Source organism: Corylus avellana, chromosome ca10 (assembly GCF_901000735.1).
Source record: "Corylus avellana chromosome ca10, CavTom2PMs-1.0".
In the NCBI taxonomy this organism is placed as follows: domain Eukaryota; kingdom Viridiplantae; phylum Streptophyta; class Magnoliopsida; order Fagales; family Betulaceae; genus Corylus; species Corylus avellana.
The window spans coordinates 6,930,232-6,955,145 of record NC_081550.1 but is presented as its reverse complement, the minus strand read 5'-3'; the positions used below and the strand labels follow the sequence as shown (position 1 = coordinate 6,955,145).

General features: G+C 36.2%; 2 protein-coding genes across 3 annotated transcripts in view; one reads left to right on the top strand and one right to left on the bottom strand.

The window, feature by feature from the left end:
• Nucleotides 1–13,370, bottom strand: part of LOC132163502 (uncharacterized) — a 30,919-nt gene extending 17,549 nt beyond the window's left edge. The window contains exons 1-9 of one of the 2 annotated variants that reach the window (XM_059573811.1): nucleotides 12,873–13,370; nucleotides 9,537–9,704; nucleotides 7,323–7,397; nucleotides 6,994–7,072; nucleotides 2,953–3,017; nucleotides 2,725–2,814; nucleotides 2,379–2,468; nucleotides 2,172–2,258; nucleotides 1,991–2,074 (exon numbers count right to left, since the gene is read on the bottom strand). In XM_059573811.1, coding sequence (XP_059429794.1) covers nucleotides 1,991–2,074; nucleotides 2,172–2,258; nucleotides 2,379–2,468; nucleotides 2,725–2,814; nucleotides 2,953–3,017; nucleotides 6,994–7,072; nucleotides 7,323–7,397; nucleotides 9,537–9,704; nucleotides 12,873–13,097 — 963 coding nt within the window. In that variant the 5' untranslated portion in view covers nucleotides 13,098–13,370. Of the gene's footprint in view, nucleotides 1–1,990; nucleotides 2,075–2,171; nucleotides 2,259–2,378; nucleotides 2,469–2,724; nucleotides 2,815–2,952; nucleotides 3,018–6,993; nucleotides 7,075–7,322; nucleotides 7,398–9,536; nucleotides 9,705–12,872 lie in introns of those variants that run through there. The other variant, XM_059573812.1, reaches the window with a different exon arrangement.
• Nucleotides 13,371–23,109: 9,739 nt separating this feature from the next.
• LOC132162840 (zinc finger BED domain-containing protein RICESLEEPER 2-like) lies at nucleotides 23,110–24,281 on the top strand. The gene is made up of 2 exons (XM_059573059.1): nucleotides 23,110–24,112; nucleotides 24,241–24,281. Exons 1-2 carry the CDS (start codon nucleotides 23,110–23,112, stop codon nucleotides 24,279–24,281), a joined length of 1,044 nt encoding a protein of 347 aa, XP_059429042.1.
• Nucleotides 24,282–24,914: the final 633 nt, after the last annotated feature.

Here is a 24,914-nt window from a genome sequence, read left to right as displayed (position 1 = left end):
TATTTTTCTTTTTATTTTTTTGTTTTATAGATAATCAAGGGCAGTTTGAGGTTAGTTCGTTCTATAATGTCTTAATCCCCATGATAGTACTCATTTTCCTTCCAGATGTATTTGGAGTAAGGCCCCTTTGAGAGTGGCTTTCTTCGTTTAATCGACTGCTTTTGGTAAGCTCCTCACTTATTATAACTTAAAGAAGCGGATGGTTGATTGGCGTTGGGAAACCTTTGATCATCTTTTACTCCATTGCGAGTTAGATAATGTTTTTTTTTTTTTTTTTTTTATAGACAATCAAGCGCATTTTATAAAAAATGCGTAAGGCACCCCTAAGTACACCAGAAGTACACACAAGGACACCAAGCAAAAGAACAAAAGCAAGAAAAACAAAAGACCCAAAACCCGCAAAGCAACCCATAAACAGACACAAAACCCAAAACCCAAAAACCCAAAGAACTCTCCAAGTACCCACAAAACAAACCCAAAGCCCCACCAAAGAAGACCTACACCCTCTTGCCTTTACTACGACTGGAACCCTCATAACTGATAGAAGTCTCCAAGTTCTTCAATTCCCTCCTTCCAAGTTAGATAGTGTATTATGAAACTCTATCTTGGGCTTGTTCGGCTTAGCGTGTTTCATGCCTCGTCAAGTGAAAGATATCTTTGGTTGTTGGAAAGGTAAATTTGGTAGCCCTCAAAATAAAGTTGTCTGAAAGATGGTTCTGCTATGCTTGATGTGGTTTATTTAGAGAGAAAGAAATGAAAAAAGCTTTGACGACAAAGAGACGATGGTTGCAGGGTTAAAGGCCTTCTTCTTCAACTCCTGTTTCTATAGGATGGGTGCCTATGATTGTTTTCATATTTCTAGTTTTCATGACTTTTTTATCTTTTTTCTTTTTCTGGTCAAGTGTTTCTCTTGTATACGTCTTTTGGTTTTTAATGAAATTCAATTACTTATCCCAAAAAAGAAAAGAACAAAAAAAAAAAGTTACTTTAGAATTAATGAAAAAGAAAAGGACTATGGACTTTATGAAGTGAAGGAGTTGAGACGCAAGAAGATATAAAAGATTGAGATGCAAATGATGGACAAGTTGGATGCCAAAGTTTAATCAACAAATGAGAAGTGAACAAGCAAATGCATTAAATACATACATCTGAAGTGTAGAACAATGTCTAACAGAAAACTGAAGAAAATCAACAAGAATACCAAAATGAGAAGGGGAAAAAAGATAAAACTATACTTTTTTTTTTTTTTATAAGTAAAAAAGATAAAACTATACAGAAGTATTTAACAATTACAAAAATTCAAATCAAGTTGTTAAGCCCAAGAAATAAGCAACAAATGTACCTTGAAACCATCAATTACAGCTATAACATAGGAGTATCTATTATTAATCAATATAACAAAGATCAACACATATATATATATATATATATTATGACATGTTATTGTAAAGTTAAATTAAATCAAGTTTGTTTTATACTAAATTCAATCCATGTTTTAAAGCAAGAGTGTTGTTTCTGATGCACATAGAAACTAGATCAAAGTTCAGATAAGAAATTTTGAGTTAGGGAAACGGGAAGTAGACAAAGAATAGAAAATACTATTTTCCCCTAAAAATAAAAAGTAAAATACAAATAAAATAATCATGGTTACCAATTTGTCATAGAATCTACCAGTCTCATATAAGCTACAATGGTATTGATAGTCTAAATAAAAATATGAAAATGGAATAGTCATGAATTTATACTTATAAAATGTCTCGATAAATCCAATGAATAAATAAACATAAAAGATACATCTACTTGCAGGAATATATCAACTTTATATGAACATAATTGCATTATTAAGGAACAAGAATTGCATGTAGACAAGAAAACATATCAACCTTGTAAGAACAAAATTTCATGTAAAGATTTTCTAATTTGACTACATAGATGCAGTACTTGTAGGAAAATAATAATTCACTTCACAACAAAAGATTAATATACTCACAGTTAGATAGCCCTCCTCTTTGAACTCCTGGCAAACTCCTAGTAAAAGTGAATCCAGCTTCTGAAGAGTTTTCCCCAGCCAAACCTGCATTATTATTTTGGAAGGCGGGGCATTCAAATTGTAGGTAACAGTCATTCATTGGTTACAATAAATGCTTCCTAATTGTAATGTTAATGCATACCTCCACACCACGACTCATCTCTTGTACTGCTGAAAGCTCTGAAAAACTATCTAAGAGCTGCAAATACTCGGATAGAACTTGGAATGCCTTTACAAAAGCGACCATTAACCAAATGAGAGCAATAAACGAGCAATAAGATTATAATGACAAACAATAAAAAAAATTCAAGAATTGTAGGTCATATACCAACCAGATGCATGAACCCACCTTGCAGTAATTTCCTTCCTCAACAAGTGATTCAAGTGCCGATTGCATGTCAAGTGCATGACGAAGTTCAGTTAAAACTGGAAGCATGTCCTGAAATTACAAATAATGATATATGCATATTTTTTAAGTTCACTGCATAAAGAACATTCAGCCCAATCTATCAACCTCTTCTCTAATAAACTCCCTAACAAAATATGCTTACAGGAAGATGGCAGCTATTTTGAAACAAGTCACTATAATCGTCTCAAATAATATGTAAGATTCAGTGATCTTCCAGAGCAAAAATTAGAAAGATAAAGTCATAGATAAAGATCAGTGTTGCCAAGGTGTAAAGAGCAAGGAATACCAGAAGAGCTTGTTTCTTTTTCGAATTTGAATTTACAATGAGGTCCCTTGAAACCTCATTCTGAGATGAGGTTAGATGCCTTCTTCCATTCTGCAAATACCACAAGAAAAACTGTAATAAAAGCCACATCCATCAAGGACGTAATGATAATAGCTTCAAGTAATCACAAAAAGTACAGGATAAGGTAACGTTCATTACATGCAGCTAACATTCCATATAAATGCTTACCATGCAGATGACATTTGCAATCTTCAAGTCTTTCTCCAGTTCCCTGACCAGATTCATCCCCTTCACTGGCCAAAAGCAAAGATCAACATCTTATTACAACTAACACAACTTGCAATGTGAACTTATGAGAAAAATAACGCTTAGCTATGAACAGCAGCTAGAACAAGGTTTTACCATGAGGTAAGAATACATTTTTTTATAAGTAATCAAAATTCATTAAAAACAAAGGGTGCACCCAAGCACACAGAAAGTATACAACATATATTCTAATTAGTCTATGTATTAGACTAGAATTAAAACTTCATGATGGTCATTCAAGCAATTAAAAGCATCAATATGAAACAACAAAGTAATGCCTAACCAATATGAAACAGGAAGTCATGCCTCAAAAGAGAAATGCTAGAAACCACACTTTTATCTCACTTTGTTGATGTGGTACTGCCAATCAATCTCTAAATCAGCCCTTGTTAAAAAAAAAAAAATCCCAAGGGCTATGTGATGGTATCAAAGCAAAGGTTCTGAGTTCGAACCTTGTCTCCGTCATTCATTTCCCATTCCAATTAAATATTCTGCGTGTTGGGCTTCACCTACTAAGGGAGAGTTTGAGCCCACACATGAGGGGGTGTGTTAGAGCATTCCTAGCAACCTCACTAAATTTTACTCACCAAAATAACCAAAAGTAACAACTCACCTTTTTAGAGCACTCATAGGAGCCTCACTACTTTAACAATCCACTTTCACTCTTTCATTTAAATATTATTTTTCAATGATTTGTTTTTTCTTTCTCTAACTTTTATATTTTTGAATGTTTGTACTTTCCTAATGGTCTATTTTAAGAATATTTGTCTTATTTTAACGGTAATATTTTTAAAAATTTGTAATATTTCCTTTATTTTCTTAGTTTTAATTTCTATTGGAAGAAGATAATGTTTTTCATGATTGATTTTGGATTGTTACAAGTCGGCTTATTAATTTCCACTCCCATATCAATTCTGGAAAGTTTTTTTAAAAAATAAATAAATAAATAATGCAATTATATGGCATAATATATACGTTGATTTCATTGAAGAGGGAGAGAGAGAGAGAGAGAGAGAGAGAGAGAAAATATATTTGTTTAATGAATAGGTGAGTGAATAGTAAATTTTAAGTTTAGTGAGTACTCTTCACCTCACCAATTTTTTTTGTTAAAGTGGTGAGGCTGAAAAGTGTACATTTAAGTCATTTTGGTTAAACTGGTGAGAAAAGGCTGCTATGAGTGCTCTTAGAATATAAATTAAATATTTAAATTCATCTCTTCCTATCAGTTAAAACTTTTGGAATAAGTGGTAATTTAATAAAGAGATATTAGGTAGCTACAAAGTCTAATAATCATTATTCACTTTATATTTGGGAGAAAGGGGCGGAGAAATTCCTTGATACCAGGGCGCACAACTCAAGTACTCAAGAAGCATACAAAAGAGAGCCACTTTGAAAGGTGGGAATGGAAAATACAGAGAATTATAAGATCAAAAAAATAAGAAAAAGAAATAGAAGAGTGAGATCTGCTATCCACATCAACAAATAACACAAAACATAACTTAACTATCTACCACACATCATTCATTGGCCCAAAGGATCATATGCTTCTCCTACCACAAACACCAAATCAAGCACAGAGGAGCCACTCTTCATACATGGTAACCAACCTTTCTAAAACAACACCCATACCAAAGACCAGAAACAACACCCATACCAAAGACCAGAAATCATACTTTCTGCGGATGGATTGTAACACCCTAGACCCATAGGGTGATTTTCTTCAGTTATTTTATTTTTCTTTAATATTAAGTTGTTCTATTTGTCTTTAATTTGTTGCATGGTAGCTGTTTGTTTAATAATCTCTTATAAATTCGTGGGTTTAATAGAGGAGTATGTGAGAGGGCTGAAAAAGACTTGTAAAGGACAAGAAAGCCAATAATTTTAACTCTTAAATCCTAACATAATCTGGCAAGCTGTTTTTTTCTCCCACTAAAAGGAAAGTTTCCTTTGTTAAAACAAGTACTAATTGTACGCCAACTCCACCCTATTTTTCAGGAGTGGTTTCCTAAGTTATTTAAAAAAGAAAAGAGGTTCAATGTTACAAGTAAACCTGAATATTTACTTCTGCCAGTTTGTACTCAAAATAACCTGTTATTTTCCTGCAACACTAGCTCCAAAAAACTGTGGATCATTTTTTTCTCCATTGTGAGGTTCTGTGCCATTTGGAATGTATTCTTCAGTCGATTTAGATTGTCTTGGGTTATGCCTAGATGAGTAGTCGATTTGTATGCTTGTTGGTGGACTGCTGGCAACTCTCAAAGTGCTACTATGTAGAAGATGGTGTATTTGTGTCTTTTGTGGTGTCTATGGAGCGAAAAGAAAGACAAAAGTTTTGAGAACCGTGAGAGGATTTTGGAGGAGATTTAGTCTTTATTCTTCAAAACTCTGTATCTTTGGGCAGCAACTCTTGTTTATCCTTTGGTGATCAATTATCATGACTTCCTTGTTCTTTTTACTCCTATCTAGGTGTTTTCTCCCATATACTTCCTACGTACCTCAGGGCGCTTTACGCTTTTAATGATATTTGATTACTTTAAAAAAAAAAAAAAAAAAGTTATGATACTTGAAGAAAAGTGAATGAAAAGAAAGGAAAGAACAAGAAAGTGATTGTATGAATGCATGAAACGTTTTAAAATATTTTCTTGGCCATATGAAATGATGTGCATTGGTATCAAAATTAATGGGCGGGAGCAGCCATCTTGTATGGTCTGCCAAGAATGGCTCACTCGAGTGCACCATGGTTTATTGAGTGATGCCCATATCATAAACGCTACCCCACCTATGGCCACAAGAACGGAGTCAAGATCCTAGTTATCATACAGAGCGTAATTGTATGTCGGCCACTCAAGAGTTGAAATGAAAGAGAAGATTTATGATGTATGTGAAAGTTTTATTTGTACTTTTTGGATGTTTTGAAAATTAACATAGTTTCCAACTTTATTTACTGTATGTTGTATCTACTTGCTATGTATTCACCCTTTGTTTTTGTGTTACAAAACAACCCAGATGATATTGTGGATGGTTCTACAAGCCAAGGAAACTAGAGAAAGAAGCCCTCACATAATAGAGGAATTGAATAAGTGCACCTAGCACATTAGGTTGCTTTGTTCCAGCATACTTTCAATGTTAAGACTAAGAGTTTAAAGGTTAAGTTTTAACGGGATGAATTGTAATAACGGTAATACGATGGCTAAGTTTAAATTGGTATGAGACGTTTGGTTTGCTTTGATTTGTAGCGTATGGAATTCTTATGTCCTTACAGATGCGTAATATTGTCTTCCTACGGAAAAGAGGAGTTACATGGATGGAGTGCTTCTATTCTTCAAATAACTAAAACTTATTCTTTTGGCACAAGGGGGAGGGGGTGCCTTGGCCTTTGAGACCACAGCACTGGTGTTGGCTGCTTTAAGGTAAACTCCAAGGTCTCAAGTGGAGATTACCATTAAAATAGAGAATTAAACCTGAACAAGATGCAAGGTTGAGAAAATGAAAAATTTCATCAATCAAATTCACAGAAAGTCGCAGACATAAATTCAGGTTAATGAGAAGATGCAAAAGAAACATATGAGAGAGATGTGTTTAATCTTGGGTACTCGGAGATTTTTAGAGATTGGTAACATTGAGTGAAATGACCGCTGAGCTATTAAAACAGATATCACCCGATCTCCATGAATGTGATTCCTCTTTTAACCGTCTCAAGGAATATAAGACCATGTCTATTAGTTTGTAAACCTTTTAAAAACGAACTTCTTCCTAGTGATATTATACAAGATGTGCAATAGCATCACACTGACATACTTTGGGACATATCACAATTGAAACAAAAATCAACTACATGGTACATAGAATATGAGACTTGTTAGTATGACCACTGATATGTAAATATCCATAGATACATATATACAATTATAATTTCATTACAAATGCAGAAGAGGTTGATAGAAGTCTCATTGAAAAACTTACCCATTACTTCATGATGCTCCATAACATGGCGGGATAAACTTTCTGCTACTTTATCCAGTTGTGCTAATCTAAGAGCTGCCTACAAAAGAGATGAATTCTTATTGAGTTGTAGTTAACAAATTCGGTAGAACTTTCAGATCTTACTTCAAAGTGAAAAAACTGTACAATACATGTCCTTTTTAACCAATCTTTGAAGGAATAAGATGAAGTAATAGCAATTCATTACAATCAAGTATATACAGATACATATCCTTGCATATACATGCTGAACAAGATGCAGAATGTAAAATACATCCACTAGAAGAAAAGATCAAGAAAAGGAACAATACCTCTTTCTCAAAATACGCTAGATCATTTTCATCAGATGGAATATGTTCTAAAACATGCCTAACCGGATCGAAGTCCTGCAGACGCATTTATAACAGCTCTTCAGGAAAAAGCTCAAAATTTAGTCCTCACAAAGACAATAACGATTAGGAGATTTATCATAGTTGGCAACAAAGCCGATGTGATATTTGATATTCACTAGACTACGAAGTAGAAAAGGTTTCTAAAAACTAGCATGCAGATCAAAAAATAGAAGTTCCATTATGTGATTTTGTAGCACAAATGAAGGTTAATGATTTCCAGGTTTGACAGAAAGAGAAGCAGTGGTGAAGAAAGAGGAAAAATAAATTTAAAAAACAAGGCAAAAGAAAGAGAGAAAAAATAATAAATTCTTAGCCCTAACTTTATTATCTGTTCAGAGATGGGGGAGGAAAGCTTACAAAATCCTAAAAAAATCATGAGTACATCATTACCCTTAACCAACAACCCATCCCATGTTGTAGCAAAGATATCTGTAATGCAACTTCCCAAGAATATCATGAAGATATACTTTGCTCACTCCCATCAAGCCATTAGCAAATTATGGTATGGTCATTACATAAAGATTTCAGGCAGCTGCCAAATTACGCTGCTAAAGTTCCAGCCAACTCATTACTTTATCTGGATTTTTTAATTATAAGTAATTTAATCTCATTAGAAAGCGCAAAGGGGCGCAACCGAGTTTATAGGAAGTATACAAGAAAGACCTCCTATTAGGGACTTTATTTTAGTTATTTTAAACCCATTAATGAGCTTGGTGTCAACTTTAACAAAAGTAGTCTAAAGTATATGATTTCATGCAACATGCCATAAGCCATGCATCCGAATATAGACAGAGCTGAACATAAAACCTATTTCTTAATCTTTTTTTATAAGTAAATCAATCCAAATCTTTTAACTGAACTAGATGGCTTTCCCAGCTTCTCAAAACAGAAAGTATTCACTATTTCCAAGAAAGACCTTTACAAGAGCTCAAATAAAAGGGGCCATGGTGCATGGCAGGGGAAACAATTTTCACAAGCCAAAATCTTGTCAAAATTTTATTTTTGATAGGTAATTCAAACTCATTAAAAGGGCGAATGGGCATAACCAAAGTACACATGAAGTATACAAGAGAACCCTTAAAGTATAGACAAAGAAGAACAAAACTCCAAGAACTCAAAGAAATTAGAAATAGACAATCTAATAAACGCTACTATCCATGTACAAAGGGATTGAAACAGTCAAATACAAGCTGAAAAGGGGATTGAAAACATTGATATTGTATTTGTCATGCGTGAGTTCAGAACACAGAAGTTACTTTCAACTGCTCCTACCAAGCATACCAAAACAATTGGCCACCAACCTCCTACGTATGCCAGCAGAGAGGGAAATATCCTTCTAATACCAAAGTATATGGAGGGGCTGCTTAAATACAAGATTCACCCTTTGAACTTTTTTTACAGAACATCGATATAAAGCACATATATATTGAGTGGCTCTTCATTATTCAGTACAGCTTAGAATACGCAAAAAAAAAAACTGAATTCCACTAATGTAAAAGTATGTAATAACATCTTGTGTTGCCCAAAAGGAAAGATCAGCCACTGATGAGAATGATTATCCCACCTCCCTAGTAACAGACATGCTGAAAGATCATAGTTATACTTTCCTTCACAAAAGAGAAGATACACACAGTAAATGTACAATTAATCTCCTTGAGCATTTTTTGGGCACTTCCAATACCACAAAATACTTCAAACAGCTTCATAGGCCATCTTTACATATCTAACCCTGATAAACTCAACTACAGCACTGAAGACGTGGAATTTTTAGACTCAAAATACAAAGTAAATCTAGTGCCAATCAAATTACAGCTTTGCAGTGCTGAGCAAAATACAATTCGGAAGGGGCTAGTCTCATGCTACAAAAAATTATAAACATTAACAGCATTCTTTTGCAAACTCGGAAACTTTTAGAAGCAGATTACTCACAATTGCCTCTTAACGATTCTTGTTAAACAGTAATAAAAGGATTTGATCAAAGTATATAAGCCCACATTAGCAACCTTTCCACCACTTGAGCAATGCCAGTGAAATACCAATGCCATATAAAATGCATAAAGTATTTACAATAGAAAGACAGTACAAACATAAGCACTCCCAAATTGGTACTAGAATGATATAAGCAAGTAGCACCTCTTCATAGAAGTCTTCCTCTAACTCATCAACAATTTGACCATGAGGTATGCTTCCATATATCGATCTCAGCCCTTCAGAACTTGATGGCAGATTAAACCTCTGATGTGGAGGCAGTCCTGCAAGAGCACGAGCAACAGCTGCTGCTGCTGCTGCTCGAGCAGGAACCTGTGCAAGGTCATAGAGAGCATATGAATTAAGCTCTCACACATGATGGCTCAAAGTTTCAATATGTATCAGCATAGGTAATCAAGCACATACACAGTGGAAAAAAGAACATGGCAAGTAATAGTAATAATGCACTTTGAAAAGAGTGTTATGAATGTTCCTAGTGATGTGAATGCACATTTACTCCGATACATCAAAGGGATAAGTCACTTTCAAAAGCCATCAATAAATTTACACCAAAACAATAACAGTTGATATACATGTGAACCACCCTGGTTACACCAAGCAACCTGGCTCAAGGGGACTGCATCAAGCACAATCTTCTCTCTTCATTTATTCATATCCCACAGTTAGACCTTTCTTTGATTTTGATATAGATTCTTTATTCCTAATTTCTGCAGTACAATTAGAAAAATATTGGATTAGGACATATTGTTTGCAAAAATAGTTACCAAGCACAATTTTTCTTTGTATTTTATTCATATCCAATAGTTAGACCTTTCTTTGATTTTGATATAGATTTTGCATTCCTAATTTCTGCAGTACAATTAGAAAAACATTGGATTAGGAAGCATTGTTATCAAAAATAGTCATCAAGTGAAGGAACATGGTCTAGCTTGAAAATTTTGGATTCCAGTATTCTTTGAGTCAGGAGATTGAATATCATGTCAAATTCAACAACAAAAGCACATGACTTAACAAAAAATGTCCAAAATCAAAATGCATCGTACATTCTTTTTGGGGTCTTGAACCCCACGACCTTACTCTCCACCCCATTTTCATGGGGGAGAACGGGCAATTTCAACCAGGGTTCATTGGCTCAAAATGCATCCTACATTGTAAGAAAATACAACTAGAAAAACAGGAGCACAATTATTAAAAACCAAAAAAAAAAAAAAAAAAAAGTCTCTAAGCTTCTAAACTCCAAAGTTGTCAACAAAAAGTCAAAAAAACCATGACATCTTGAAATAAAATAAAGCTTATATAAGCAATACATGCCAGTGTAATGGGATAACCTGTAACCTTTTGAATCAAAATAATAATAACAGTAATACAAACTTTAAAAATATATACGTATATCAATGATTACAAAACTCAAAACAAGCACTGCCTTTTGATCCTTTTTTTTTTTTTTTTGGTTGCAATTTGAGCTTCATAAAAAAGTGCACAGTTTTGTGCTTAAGCTGCACCTCATTGACGGTAATTCATGTAAGACACTCTAAGGCACTACATATGATCCTCATTGAGCTTCAAGCTTAAGTATGTTTACAAGGAAGTAGAGAAGAGGAAAAGAGACCAGAACGGGTGGGGGTTCTCCTTCCCCATGGTTGGAGCTATTCTTAGGGGTAAAGGAAAAGGATTTGGAGGGGTACCATACCCCTTTAAAAACTTTTTTTTATTCCGTTAAATCGAAGGAATTAGAGAGGATACTTCTATACTGAATTTTTCTCCAATTCCCCTTTACTTAACAAGGTCCCAAACAACTCCTATCACTTATCGCTCTCTATAGTCAATTTATATGATTCCTTCTTCTTTCCTCTCCTTTCCACTCTGCAACCAAAGAAAAGGAGGGATATCTACTCCCCTCTCCATCCTCTTTGTTTTTCAACATCCAAAGAAGAAAGAAAAAAAAGGAATAAGTTATATCCGCTCTTCTCCCTCTTTAACTTATCCTCTTCTCTCCCTACAAACCTCCAAAAATTGTGTAAAGCGTATTAAAGCACACCAGTTAGCTAAAAGGGGAAAAAAAAAAAAAAAAAAAAAAAAAAAGCAGATGTCTAAGTATGCCTGTAATAAAACTCAAAAATGAACTCCATACTAAAAGAGAGATGTAATATTCACATCTTTCCTAAAGACAACTGTGTAGAAGAGAAGGGAAAAAAGAAAAAGAAAATCAACTTTTGAAGGAGTTCTTTTTTTTTCTAGGCCACTTTTGAAGGAATTCAAACACATCAAATGCTACATTAAGGAAATAAACTCCAGAACCCCCTAACACATATGATAGGATTTGACTTCAAACTTTCGACCCTTCAAAAACATCATCCAAATCCCATCATCTTCAACACTAAATGCCTTTTCCGAATACAACATATCAAAAAAAGCAGCCTTAATAGGCAATGAAACTCTTCCAAGGACTAAGGAGCAGGCTTTCCTGGCCATAAAGTGGGTTGCTTATCAAGGTAAACACCATGTTCTAGGTGAAGTCAAGTACATAAACCCCTTACCCATAGAACCCCTTTCTTCCTTCTCTTTAGGCGTTGGTCTCCCAGAAAGTAAACAGAATGCTATTGGTCCTTATCCTAATAGACTACGAGAGTACCTTCTTCCTGCTCTATTAGTAGAAATAAGATTAGTGTCATTCGTTAGCCTCTCTCGTAGGCTGAATAAAACTGATTTTAAGGGAAGCTCTCATTGAGAACTGACCAAAAATGGAACAGGTGGTTAATTTAAGAGTGAGTAATCTTTCGTTACTCTAACCCTATGAGTTAGCATATGGCCATAAAAGCCAAGTTGTTTGTGTACCTGAAGAACCCATGGAAGCTGTGTACCCTGGTTCAAGGAATCTTAACATGGAGCATGCCCTTTGATGATGGAGGAGAAAAAGACTCGTACACAAAACTTTACATCAGTGAATGGATAATTGAGTAGCCAACTATTTAAATGCTTCTTTTCATTGGATCAATAATTTATTACTCATTTTCTCCTAAAATTTACCTTAGATGTCAACCCCAAACAAATTCAGGCGACATTGTCTTCTTGGGTGCACCTTAATTCTCACACTCAATGAACCATAAAACAGCTGACTTTCTAATCATCAAACACAAAGAAGAGGTATCCAGCCAAGCTTTTCATTTTCGTAAAATGGGTCATCCAATTTTTAGCTACTCTCAGTTCATCATACACGTTCCATTTCTTGCTAACGCACTTAGAATTTTTCCCTTTGACACTAACCCTCTTCTGTGCCATAACACTGGAACTAATACCAAAAACTCAAGCCAAACGGTCGAAGTTGGGTTCACCCAAGTAAGAGTTGTGCATTGGTCCACACCTAGAAAGTAAGAACAATACCAGGATTCTTCTACTTTCCCGCATTTTCTCAGCAAGTAAACAAAACCTACTTCTTTTTTTCCAAATCATTGAAGTCGAGCATGCAAAAGCTACATTTACCTCGGGGCGATCAGAAGTAGAAGGAAGAAGTCCAAGCGATCTGGCGGACCTGACCGAACTGAGAATCTTCTCGCCAACCTTGGATAAATCCATTCCGCCTCCTTGGAACAACAAGAACGGGACCAAGAAGAAAACCCTAGAGCTCTCGAACCCCTCGCTCAAATCCCCATTGAACAAGAGCGGATTACCCAAAACGGTGCCGAACGGGAACAGATTCGGCTGCATTTCAACTCGAATCCCCGAGATCAAGATCCAGCCGCTCAAAGCCCATTTCAGAAAAAAACAAGGGCAGGCTTTTGTCTCTGGATTTCGAGTCTTGCCGTAGATCTAATTGAAGTGCTTTCTTTTGTCGTTGTTTTCTTTGTTCGGGATCGGAGGATAAGAGGGAGTTTGGGAGTGAGATTTGAGATGGCGGTGGCGATGAGAGGAAATGTGGTCTGGTCTCCTTGGTGGAATTTTCGTTCGTTTTTGAGTACTTATTGCTTTGTAGACTTTGGAGCAGTCCCTGTCTCACACTCGACCTGACCTCTCCTCAGCATTTCGTTGCTAAAAGGATTTTCTTTTTTCTTTTTTTCTTTTTGTCTTTTTTTATTTTTGCTAAAAGGATTTGGATCGACGACAATTAATTTTAATGACGATTAAAAATTTATTTCGACATGTAAGTTAAATATAAAACGGTAGGCCGGGTATATTAATTATGGCTATTTTATCTAGGCGTGACCATAGTAGCACTATCTACTGGGAGCGGCACAAGAGGAGCCTAGATGGTGGGAACCGCAGGTATTCTCTTAAGTCCGACTAAGCCATAACCTGGTCCAGCCCTACCAGAACATCAATGAGAATCGAAGGTGGCTAATACTAATCAGGCATATGTGTGGATTCTCTATTACGGAGATTCGACCTAGTACATATCCTGACCACTTGAAAACTTTCTTAAGCCATTAAAGCACCACCCTTGGTTGTTTATTGCAATAGACGGCCTAAAACACTGACGGCTTTCAAAATTTGAAGTTTTAAAATTTGTCAAAATTATAAATTATAAATCATATGCCCTCTTTCCTTTCAGCTAGAAACCACATGCCCTTTTATACGACTGTCAATCCTGTAGATGTGGAGACCAGATCAGAGGTGGTGACAAGTAGGGAATGACACTTCTAGCTAATTTGTCATGTTTTGAAATGCAAGGATTTTATGTGATATTGGGGATGAATTGGCTAGCAAAACATTATGCTAGTATAGATTGAAATGGAACTAAATGACTTTAAGACCACCAGGAGGTGAGGAGTTTACCTTTGTTGGATAGCAAGTATGATCACTTCCCTCTAAGTTGTTAAGTCCTATGACCACCTTCACAAGGAAGAACGCTCATTTCAAGTGGAGCGACGCCTACGAATAAAGTTTACATGAATTTTAGTAGCGGTTAGTGACTATACTAGTGGCCCTTTCCACGGAGTCAAGGGGTCTCGTGATGTACAATGACGCCTTGAATAAGAGCTTGTGGTGTGTATTCATGTAAAACAACAAGATAGTAGCTTATGCCCCACGTTAGCTGAATAGCTATAAGCGAAATTATATAGTGCATGGCCTAGAGCTAGCAGTTGTTGTTTTCGCCCTAATTATTTGGAAACACTACTTGTATGATGAAATATGTGAGTTATAAAACCCAATGGTTTGAAGTAATGATGGTAATTTGTGTTCACGTTGAGTCATATCGAAACGTTGTGTATAAGACTATATAAGTTAACCATAACGATATCCATTTAATTAAGCAAGTCAAACTCCTAAACTCAAACCCTCTAATTTTATATACTCGTTTTGTATTGGGTTTATAAACCATGTTAAAATTGCCTGACATTATATCACATGTTGGGTTCGAGTTGTGTCAATGCATGAATATAAGATTATATTATATAAGTTAACCATTAGCCAATTTATTTAATTAAACAGGTTATACTACTCAACATTAACCCTTTAACTTTGTGTTGGATTTGTGTCAAGTTCGTGGGTCGTGTCAAAAATTGTCAACCCTAATTTAAAGTTAATTAACTTTGGCTAGCTTTCCTTATCTAGATTCTCACTTATGACATGTTAATTTGAAATTGCCATGCTTAGATAGGATAAGTACACAAACAATCCTTGAGAATTTGGATTTACCAATATAGCAAGAGTAGACATGTAGGAAAATCTACCTAAAACACTTCTCCAATCAAGGCATTACACTTTTGCTCTTTTTTTTTTCCGAGACTCCTCTCTCTTGTTTAAATACTATAGTAACTTTGAACAATGTATTGGTGAATCATTGATAAACTCCTCTAATAATTTTTAGAGAATCAAAATTATGGTCTTACCTATCACAAGTATTATATATGGAAATTTATGATTTTCTAAGGTGCATATAAATAGTTTGGAGTTTACTCTTGGGGGCTCCTTAATTGATGATTCCAAGACTATCCTAAGTTTTAGTTCGGCTTCATCCTTTACGAATAGGCTGTGACCATATCCATCCTAAATCAAATAATTAGCGACCCTTATCATATCATTTTTTTGGACTTTTTACTAGACAATTAATCAAGAGGTTGAGGTGATGCTGATAAATTAGGGATGATCACACCATAACTAGTGTGGTCATCCCCGTAGACAATCATACCCTTTCATGGTGGTTATAATAAGTGATGTGATATAACTCTTGGTGAAGAGTTATATCATGACTCTATAAATAGAGTTGAAGTCAAAGAACATACGTATTATTCCATTCTCTTATTCTCTGATTTCTATCACTTTGTTCTACATAGGATTTTCACCCTAACGGGAGATTCCTACATACAGAGATGATACGTATATTTTCCAACAGTGGTATCAGAGCCAGATTATGGATGAAGACAAAGAGAAAGAAAGTTCATATGAAGAGGAATCTATGGATTATATGAAGGAGATCTTGCAAACCATCAACATACAAAGTTTAGGTTTGGCTTCTTCTGTGGTTTTTTATAATTTACATCTATTGGTTTCAAATCCACAAGAAAAACTTCTTAAAATTATTGTCGGTGGGTTAAAACACACTAGAGATATTCCAACATTGAAGAAGTGTTACATGTTGGAGCAAAAATACTAGAAAAATTTCTTTTCAACTCCTTTTGAAGCATCTACTTTGATTGATTTTCAAAGGCAAAATTCTACTCCTCTGGGTTTTGACATTGTTGGTGAATCATCCCCAACCAAAGGTACAGTTTCTGGATCTTCAGTGGAAGGGGGTAATTCTAGGGTTGATAAATCTAAATTTTTTGGAAAAAATCTGCAATTTTTAACTGTTTTGAGTCAAAAATCGAAAAAGAAAACCCTGTTGATAAAAAATAAATCATTTTGACCAACAGCGAAGGCAATAAAATTGCCTCTAAATCAAAAATTGAGAACGATGTCATTTCATTTAATTGGAACGACGTCGTTCTGGCATTTGATCCAGGGGGCGCACAAAGTTTCCCTTTAGAACGACGTCGTTTCAAAGATCTCCAAGGGGCTGTTTCCAAATGAGGTCGTTCCACAGACTAGGAATGCTGCTATTTTGCCCTCACAAGAGGAAATTTTCAATCCTATAAGGAATGACGCCGTTTCGTACCGAAACAAAGCTGCTCCTTGTACACTTGAACAAGCACGAAAAAAAATGACACGACGTCTTTTTGGACAATTCCAAACACGACGTCATTTCAGATTTTCACAACCCAATCCAAGAATTGACCCGGCTCGGACCGAAGTAGAAACATACGACCTGGAAATCTGCCATAAGGGCCCAAGCCCAAACGGGTCAAGCCAACAATCAGCCCACTAAAAATGGGTCAAATTCGACACGTGACCCAAGATTCAAACCGGACTACTGAACCGACCTGTGCATCTCCACAGACATGCGCCAGACGTACATCGTATCATGCACCAGACCAGAACCGCGTGTGGCATGCCTAGCAGCTGGATCCTCCATACACTGGTCCGATCTGGTTCAACAGTACTGCTAGAACCGCCATTTTCAACCTTAGGGTAGTTTTTTGACCCGTTTTCACTCATTTTAGCCTCGATTTAACTCATTTCAAAGCCATTGGAGAGCTAATTCGAGGGCAAAGAGTATTGCAAGGTTTTCAAACTATAATTCCCAAAGAAAAAATTATAAACCTCGTTGGGAAATGAGTGAATCTTCTTATCAAGGTCAAGGTTAAAGGCAAATAAATCGGAGGTTTGCTCACCCATGTTGGCTGTCAATTAGGCAACATAAGGAAGTGGAATTCACTGTACCAAATTTGACTCAATCAGAAATTTCAAGTGCTAGACGCTTGAGGGGTCCAAGTCCTTTGAGGATTACAAGGGCAGTTTTGCAAAATCCAAGGGACTTGTGGCCAATTAGCAACAATCGATACACCCTTCCACCTAGAGGTGACCAGTTCATACCGCCAGATTCAAGCCATCGGTACTACAGGGCTTGTATGAATAATTATCAAGCAAGGCTGACTTATCCGAGAGACAAGTGATCTCATAATAATAAGGACATAATTTTCCTCCAAACTGGGTTGGAGGAAGTTCCTCCAACTCAGTCTATAAAAATGACATATGTCATTTGAACATGTGAGATGCACATGTTTTTTAATAGTAAGGACAAAGTTGGAATAAATAATATTAAAAACTCATGTGCAACTTACATGTTATTAAAAAAATGGACACATGTCATTTTTATAGACTGGGTTGAAGGAAGTTCCTCCAACCTAGTTTGGAGGAAAACTTTGTCCAAATAATAATAATAATAAACTTATTTATTTATTATTATTTTCTGGTTTGTAATAAGTTAGAAGCACATTTTTAATTTTTCTGTTGGTGTGTAGTAATTAATATCAAATATATTACAGTTATTGTAAATAGATATTTGTATTAAGTTTATCATATCCACATTTTAAAATGGCTATTAAAAGGGGTATAGATTCCTCAAAGGTCGAAGGCCTTAATGGAATCAATTATAGAATGTGGAAACATCACATCTCTTACGTACTGACACATGAGAGAACTTTGTACACCCTCACATCAAGTAGGCCCGAAGTAGAAGATCAAAAAGATGATGATGCTATCAAGAAAAAGGAAAAATGGATGGAAGATGACCTAACGGCAATGGCCACTCTCCTCCCTAACATGAAAGATAATATCATCCCTCTCTTTGAAGAACATGAGACTGCTAAGGACGGTGATTATATATTGGTGTGCACACACACACATATATATGGCAATATCCATTAGAATAGGACTTTAGATGAATTTCATCCAATTAGATATCAAGTAAATCCCCTAGAATATAGGATGAGATTTTCTTTTTCTTCTCTCTCTTGCCAACTCAACGTGGGTATGCTCCAAAAAGGATTTAATTTCATTTTTTTTTCTTCCAAAAAACCAACCTAGCCTTTAGAAAAAAGAGTAAACCAACGTGTCCTCTCTCCTTTCTCTCTTGGACACTTGTATTCCATGCATAACCAATTGAATTATCAGTTGACACCTAGGCAACCACTTGTCCTCTCTCCAGATTACACGAGCACACTCTTCTCTTCTTAGTTACCTATGTAACCTAGAAGCTTTCTTTCTTCTCCTCATGCTCTAAAACAGAACACAAGAAGTAGTTGTCTCAAGTGCCTTTCTAGTTTGCCCTTAGCACCACAATATCTAATCGTCATTTCAAGGTAGAAGACACCGCAACGCAAACCCATCGTCAAGTTCAGGTAAGGGGACACAACACCAAAAAAAATCCCAACCGATTTTATTATAAATCTTTTGGAAAAGTGTTGGGGGATTTCATAAATCATTTACTTACATGATTTGAGATTGCACTTCCTTTCATATTTTTAAATGCCAAATTTTATTCAATCATATGTCATGGTTTAATAATTTTACGTATTGCAATTATCTCATTTTTATGAGTTATGCATGAATGCAATTATGAATGGAAAAAAAGCTCTCAAAGTTCATGGTATAGTATACAGTTATAGATGAGCTTACAAGATCATATGAAACGTTATATGTGCATTCATGTCATAAATGTTTAACCCGAGACACAGCTATAGTTACGAATGGTACCATATCGCATGGGTAGCATGACAAGCACACCGAAGGACGGCTATGAGAAGGTGTGTGCTATCGGCCGAGTGACCTTCACCTAGGGGAAGTTTTCAACCCGGTAACACTCCCCTGTGACGATAGGATGAATCTATAGGTTCTTTGGGACAAGCCAACATGCACCGCACATGGTAAAATTGCGGTTATGGGTCAGAGGGTAAAACATGATTTGAGAAAAGAAAATAAAAGGAAGTGCCTATACATTGCATAACTTATTCACTTATTAACTATTCTTGCTTTTAATTATTTCATTCTGAAATGATTATTTTAGTGCATGATTGAGAGTATGACAAAAATCTGCATAGCATATTTTCTAGCTTTTTGGTTTTATGGCTACTTACTGAGTTGTTAAACTCACCCCTTCTCCCTTTATTTTTTTTGCAGATGGCATTATATATAATAGTGTTGAGGGCGGGTTTACTGGTGGGCCTTCTGGTGCTTAAGGACCCAATCATCTAGTCCTATAATTGGGATACTTGGACAAATTTGTTTGCAGAGCCGTAGTAGTTGTAGTACCTGGAATTCCACTGTAGATTGCTGGGTCAAGCCTAGACTGTGCAGTCTTTTGTTTATATAGACTGTACGGTTTGGATATTTTGTTTACCTTACAAATTTTGTGTATAGGAGGACTCTAATACGTCGGAAGGTTATGACCTCCCTATAGTAGTTACTTTGGTTTATACCTCATTGAAGGGCTTGTAATGTTTTCAATGGATTCCTAGTTTTTATATGTGTTAAGGATGATAATAGTATTAGAGTATAATTATTTCCTTAATTGCTGCAAATTCATTTAGTTCGCGTTTTCCCTTTTCACCTTAAACGGGGCATGACAAGAGTGGTATCAGAGCAAGGTCAACTATAAGTTTGACTTGCTAATTAACCTAGTGAATATCGTGCAAACCCAGGCTTAGGTTAAGTTGCATCACTACGCTTATGATTTAAATTTTTACGAGTAGTTAAATAGGAAACTCTAATTTGTGACGCGTTCCAGAGTCATGACAGAAGGAGAAGGATCATCACAAGGTTTGGAAGCTGAGGCTACCCCAGATATGGCTCAGATGTTTCAGGCTATGGCTAGGCAATTTGTCACGGCTATAACTGATCTTAGGAGAAAAGCACCCCGTGAGGAGGAGCGCGGTTGCCTATTCAAGCGAAGCGTCTCCACATTCCTCCATTTGATGGTAAACAAGATCCTATGGAGTGTGAAAATTGGCTAACTGACGTGGAAGAAATTTTGCGACTCACAGGCTATACGGAAGGACAACAGGTATAATACACCGCCTATCGACAATCAGGTGAAGCCAGACATTGGTGGATCGCCAAGAAGTAGGGTTGAGCAGATTCACCGAGTTTCGAGTTTCGACTGAGTGCCGACCGAGACCGACCGTCACCGCCGAGATGACGGACGGAAGGCGGCAGGGATTTCCTTCTTCCAAAATTTTTCGGTCGGCAGGTGATATTGTTTCTCTGGAAGTCGGTTTTCGCAATTACCAACCCGACTCATACCGACATTCAAAACGACATCGTTTTGATGTCAAAACGACGTCATTTTGATTAATTTTAAAAATACTTATATATGTCTACTCAAAACGGCGCCGTTTTGAGTAGTATATATATATATATGGGAAAAATGCAGTTTACCCCCTAAAGTTTCAAAAATTGGCCATTTAAACCCCCTGTTTAATTTTTTCGTCAAAATTGACGAAAATCTATGAAATTACATCATTACCCTCAGTCTTTTTTAAAAAAATTTCCGCCCAATTTAACGGAAAAATTAAACGGAAGGTTTAAATTGCTAATTTTTGAAACTTCAGGGGTGTAGATTGCTAATTTTTGAACTTTGGGGTTAAAATTAAAAGACTCCTAAAACTTCAGGGGGGTAAACTGCAGTTTCCCCAATATATATATATATATCTCTTCTCACTGTGCTCAGCCCTAACCCATTTCCCCCAACCCTAGCGCCGCAGCTCAGTCTCAGACCTCACTGAGCTCACCCTCGTGACCCTCCTCTCATCTCTTCATCTCTCTTCGCGGCTCCGCCTTTTAGCCATCGAAGGTCCCTATCTTGGGTCCCCGATGAGGCGACGTCGGTTGTCTTCTCAGTTCACCATTTCTCCCAACAAAAACGAGGTTTTCTTTTGATTACCTGATTGTTAATTATATTGTCTGATTAATAATATTTTTCACCCTGTACTCTTCTGTTCTTCTTTAAAGATCTTTACTTGGGTTGGGTGTTGCAAAACTTCATGCTCAAGTGATAACTTTTCTTGTTTTCAAAAAAAATAATTTGACTGGAATTATTACCACATAGAGGATGCAATAAGAAGAAGAACTAAGTGAATAATAGGTACCATTTCATCATTTTAGATGATGCCTTGGGTGACAATCATGCAGGTTGGGTTGCCGTCTCAGTTACGAGTCAGGTGTTTGTGATTGTGAGTAACTGAGTATGAGTATAGCCTTTAAGAAGAAAATGACACACTGTTAAAATTTTAAACTAGTGGTGGAAAAGGGAAATGCAAACCCACTGCTGAAAATTAAAAGCCTAGTGAAGTGCAGTTACTGATTTAGACTTGGTTGAAGTAGATGTGAAGTTCAGTGAGGTCCACTTGTCTTTGAAGTGGGTTGCTTGGTTGTTTGATTTTATATATATATTTTTTCTAATTTAAGAGAGGAAAGGGTTATCATTGAGGGTTTTTTCTCATTATTGGGGGTTTTTTTTTTCTCATTATATGAATGACTCACAGAGGGATTCTCATGCTGCCACTTCTGCGAAAGCTTCACCTGCTTCCGCAAAGTCTGCTACTGCTGCTGCTTCTGCAAAGTCTTTACCAGCTGCTGCTATTGCAAGGTCTTCACCTGCTGCTGCTACTGAAAGGTCTTCTCCTGCTGCTGCTGCGGCGGTAATTTTACCCAAACCATCACTGACTACATCAGGTGGTGCTTCTCATACTTCATCTCTTGATATTCCAATTACTCCCATGGAAGTTGAAGATGTTGAATATGAGTCTGAGGATGTTCATAGAAGTAGTGGTGTAAGGGATGCTAGTTCTATAGGAATTGGAAGGGGTCGTGGGAGTCGTGGGGGTCATCCACCACAACCTAGGAAACCAAAAAATATGTCCAAACCATCTGCAGCATGGGAACATTTCACTAGGGATGAAAGTTCTTCCCAAGATGACTCTATGGCCTATTGTAATTATTGTGGGTCTGCTTACAAGTGTCATCCTAAAATTAATGGGACCTCCTCCATGCTTTACCATGTTAATACATGCCCAAAGTATAAGATCCATAAGACTAGACAAGATAAGAGTCAACAAATGTTTACCTTTGAGGCTAAGAAGGGGGAGGGTAATGCATTGATGATTGCGAAGTATGATGAGAAAAAAATAAGGGCTGCACTTACTGAAATGGTTATTGAGGATGAGTTGCCTTTTATGTTTGTGGATGGAAATGGGTTTAAGAAGTTCATGAAAGTAGTTGAGCCTCGCTTCAACATTCCTTCTCGCTTTACAACGATGAAGGATTGTGTGAAAACATATTTAACGACTAAGAGTGATTTGAAGCATATGTTTATGACAACTAATCAAAGGGTTTGCTTGACCACCGACACATGGACTTCTATTCAAAATATGCATTATATGTGTGTGACTGCACATTTTATTGATCATAAATGGACATTGCATAGAAGATTGTTGTCATTCCGTCAAGTGTCAGATCATAAGGGCATCACAATTGGGAGGGTATTAGAGGAGTGTTTAGTAGAATGGGGCATTAGTAGGCTTTTGACAATTACGGTTGACAATGCCTCCGCCAATAATAAGGCACTAAATTGGCTGAAACAACGAACAATGTACGATGAGGACACTATTTCTTTTAATGAATTTCTTCACGTGAGATGCAATGCCCATATTCTTAATCTAATTGTGCAAAGGGGTTTAAAAGATGCTCATGACTCAATTGAGAGGGTCCGAAATGTGGTCAGGTATGTGAAGTCCTCTCCCAAAAGACTAGAAAGGTTTAAGTCTTGTGCAGATAGACAAAAGTTGCTTGTCAGGCCTCCTTGGTTCTTGATGTTCCCACTAGATGAAACTCAACCTATTCCATGTTGGAGTTAGTAGAGAAGTATAGAAAGGCGTTTGAGCTTTTGCAAGAGGAAGTTGGGCCTCTTATGCGTTATTTAAATCGAACTGTTGGAGGAAGAAAGGGGTTGGGGCCTCCCAAGGAGGATGATTGGAACAATGTTCGTCACTTTGTACAATTTTTGAAGGTATTTTATGATGTCACTATGAAAATTTCTGGTTCATTGTATTCAACTGCAAACTTGTTTTTCCAACAACTTTGTAGTGTTCGTAGGCAAGTGCTAAATTATGCTGGAAGTCCTGATCCTTTGGTGAGTGATATGGCTAGGCAGATGAAAGTAAAATATGACAAATATTGGGGGAACTTTGAGAAAATAAACCAGTTGTTATTTGTGGCAGTTGTTTTTGATCCTCGGTACAAGCTGGTTGCTTTTGAATATTGGTGTCAAACGAACCTTTCACATGAGATGGCGAAAAATCTTGTTGATAAATTGAAGGAGGACATAAATAATATATTTGACCAATATGTGGGCACTAGGGGAAATGTGCCAATGATGAGTGTCAATGATGAGGTACAAAGTCGAGAGGCTCCACATTGTCATGCTTCAACATCATCCGAGAACATTTCATTCGACGACGACTCTTTCTTGAGTGAGTTTCATTCATTCCGAGCATCAAGAAATTTGATGGATTGTAAAACTGAGATAGAGCAATATTGTTTGGAGGATGTTGAATCACCAAGTACAACCTTTGATATTTTGAATTGGTGGAAAGTTAATTCAACAAAGTTTCCAATCCTCTCCAAGGTAGTGCGGGATGTGTTAGCCATTCCAGTGACCACAGTTGCCTCAGAATCGGCATTTAGCACCGGAGGTCGTGTGCTTGATCCATTTAGGAGTTCTTTGGCTCCAAAAACAATTGAGGCACTTGTTTGTACTCAAAATTGGTTGAGATCTTCTCCCGTTAGTTTGCGTGACACATTCTTGTCTAAGGTTGATGATGGCGAGAGCTACAAGCTGGATTTAGGTATTAAATTATTAATATTTCCTACTTACTACAATGAATTTCAAATATACTTAATTGGTTCTTTCATTGAATAATTTAATTGTTTCCAATTCCATTTTCTAAGTTTTCTAATGTTTTTCTTGTGGTAGAAATTATGTCCAATATTATTAATGTTGACGAGGCCGATTAAGGATTGAGACTTTCTCACATGTCACATGGTGTTGTTTGGTTGGTTTTATTGACTTTCTTAGTTGATTTAATTAATTGGTTATTTACTTGTCGGCATCATATTTGAATTAACCTTATATATTCTTTTTCTTTGCCTTTTGAAGGTTAATTGGCTACTGTTAGCGTTGTTGCTGACTTGCTTGGGAAGCTTGGGCCTAATTATGATCTTTTGAGAAGACTAATATGTTGAGATTACTGTGTAAAATTAGTTTATGTGTTGGTTTCCTTTAGATTTTAGACTACTTAGTTGCTTAACTTGTTTATGAGTTTATGTTTTGAACTCTTCATATTTGTGTGTGCTAGATTGCTTGATTGCTTGATTGTTTGTTTGATTATTTGATTATTTCATTGATGCTATAATGATTGGAACTGTTGGGGAATTTTTTACTTATTATGTGATATTGTGTATATATGTGCTTGATTGTTTAATTGTTTATTTGATTATTTGATTATTTCATTGATGCTATAATGATTGGAACTGTTGGGGAATTTTTTGCTTATTATGTGATATTGTGTATATATTTGCTTGATTGTTTGATTGTTTATTTGATTATTTCATTGATGCTATAATGATTGGAACTGTTGGGGAATTTTT

Bases quoted from the DNA above. Each gene is read 5' to 3' on its own strand.
- LOC132162840 (XM_059573059.1), top strand. From the start codon at position 23,110: ATGTTGGAGTTAGTAGAGAAGTATAGAAAGGCGTTTGAGCTTTTGCAA. The intron at 24,113-24,240 runs GTATTAAATTAT...TTCTTGTGGTAG, and splicing joins GAGCTACAAGCTGGATTTAG to AAATTATGTCCAATATTATT.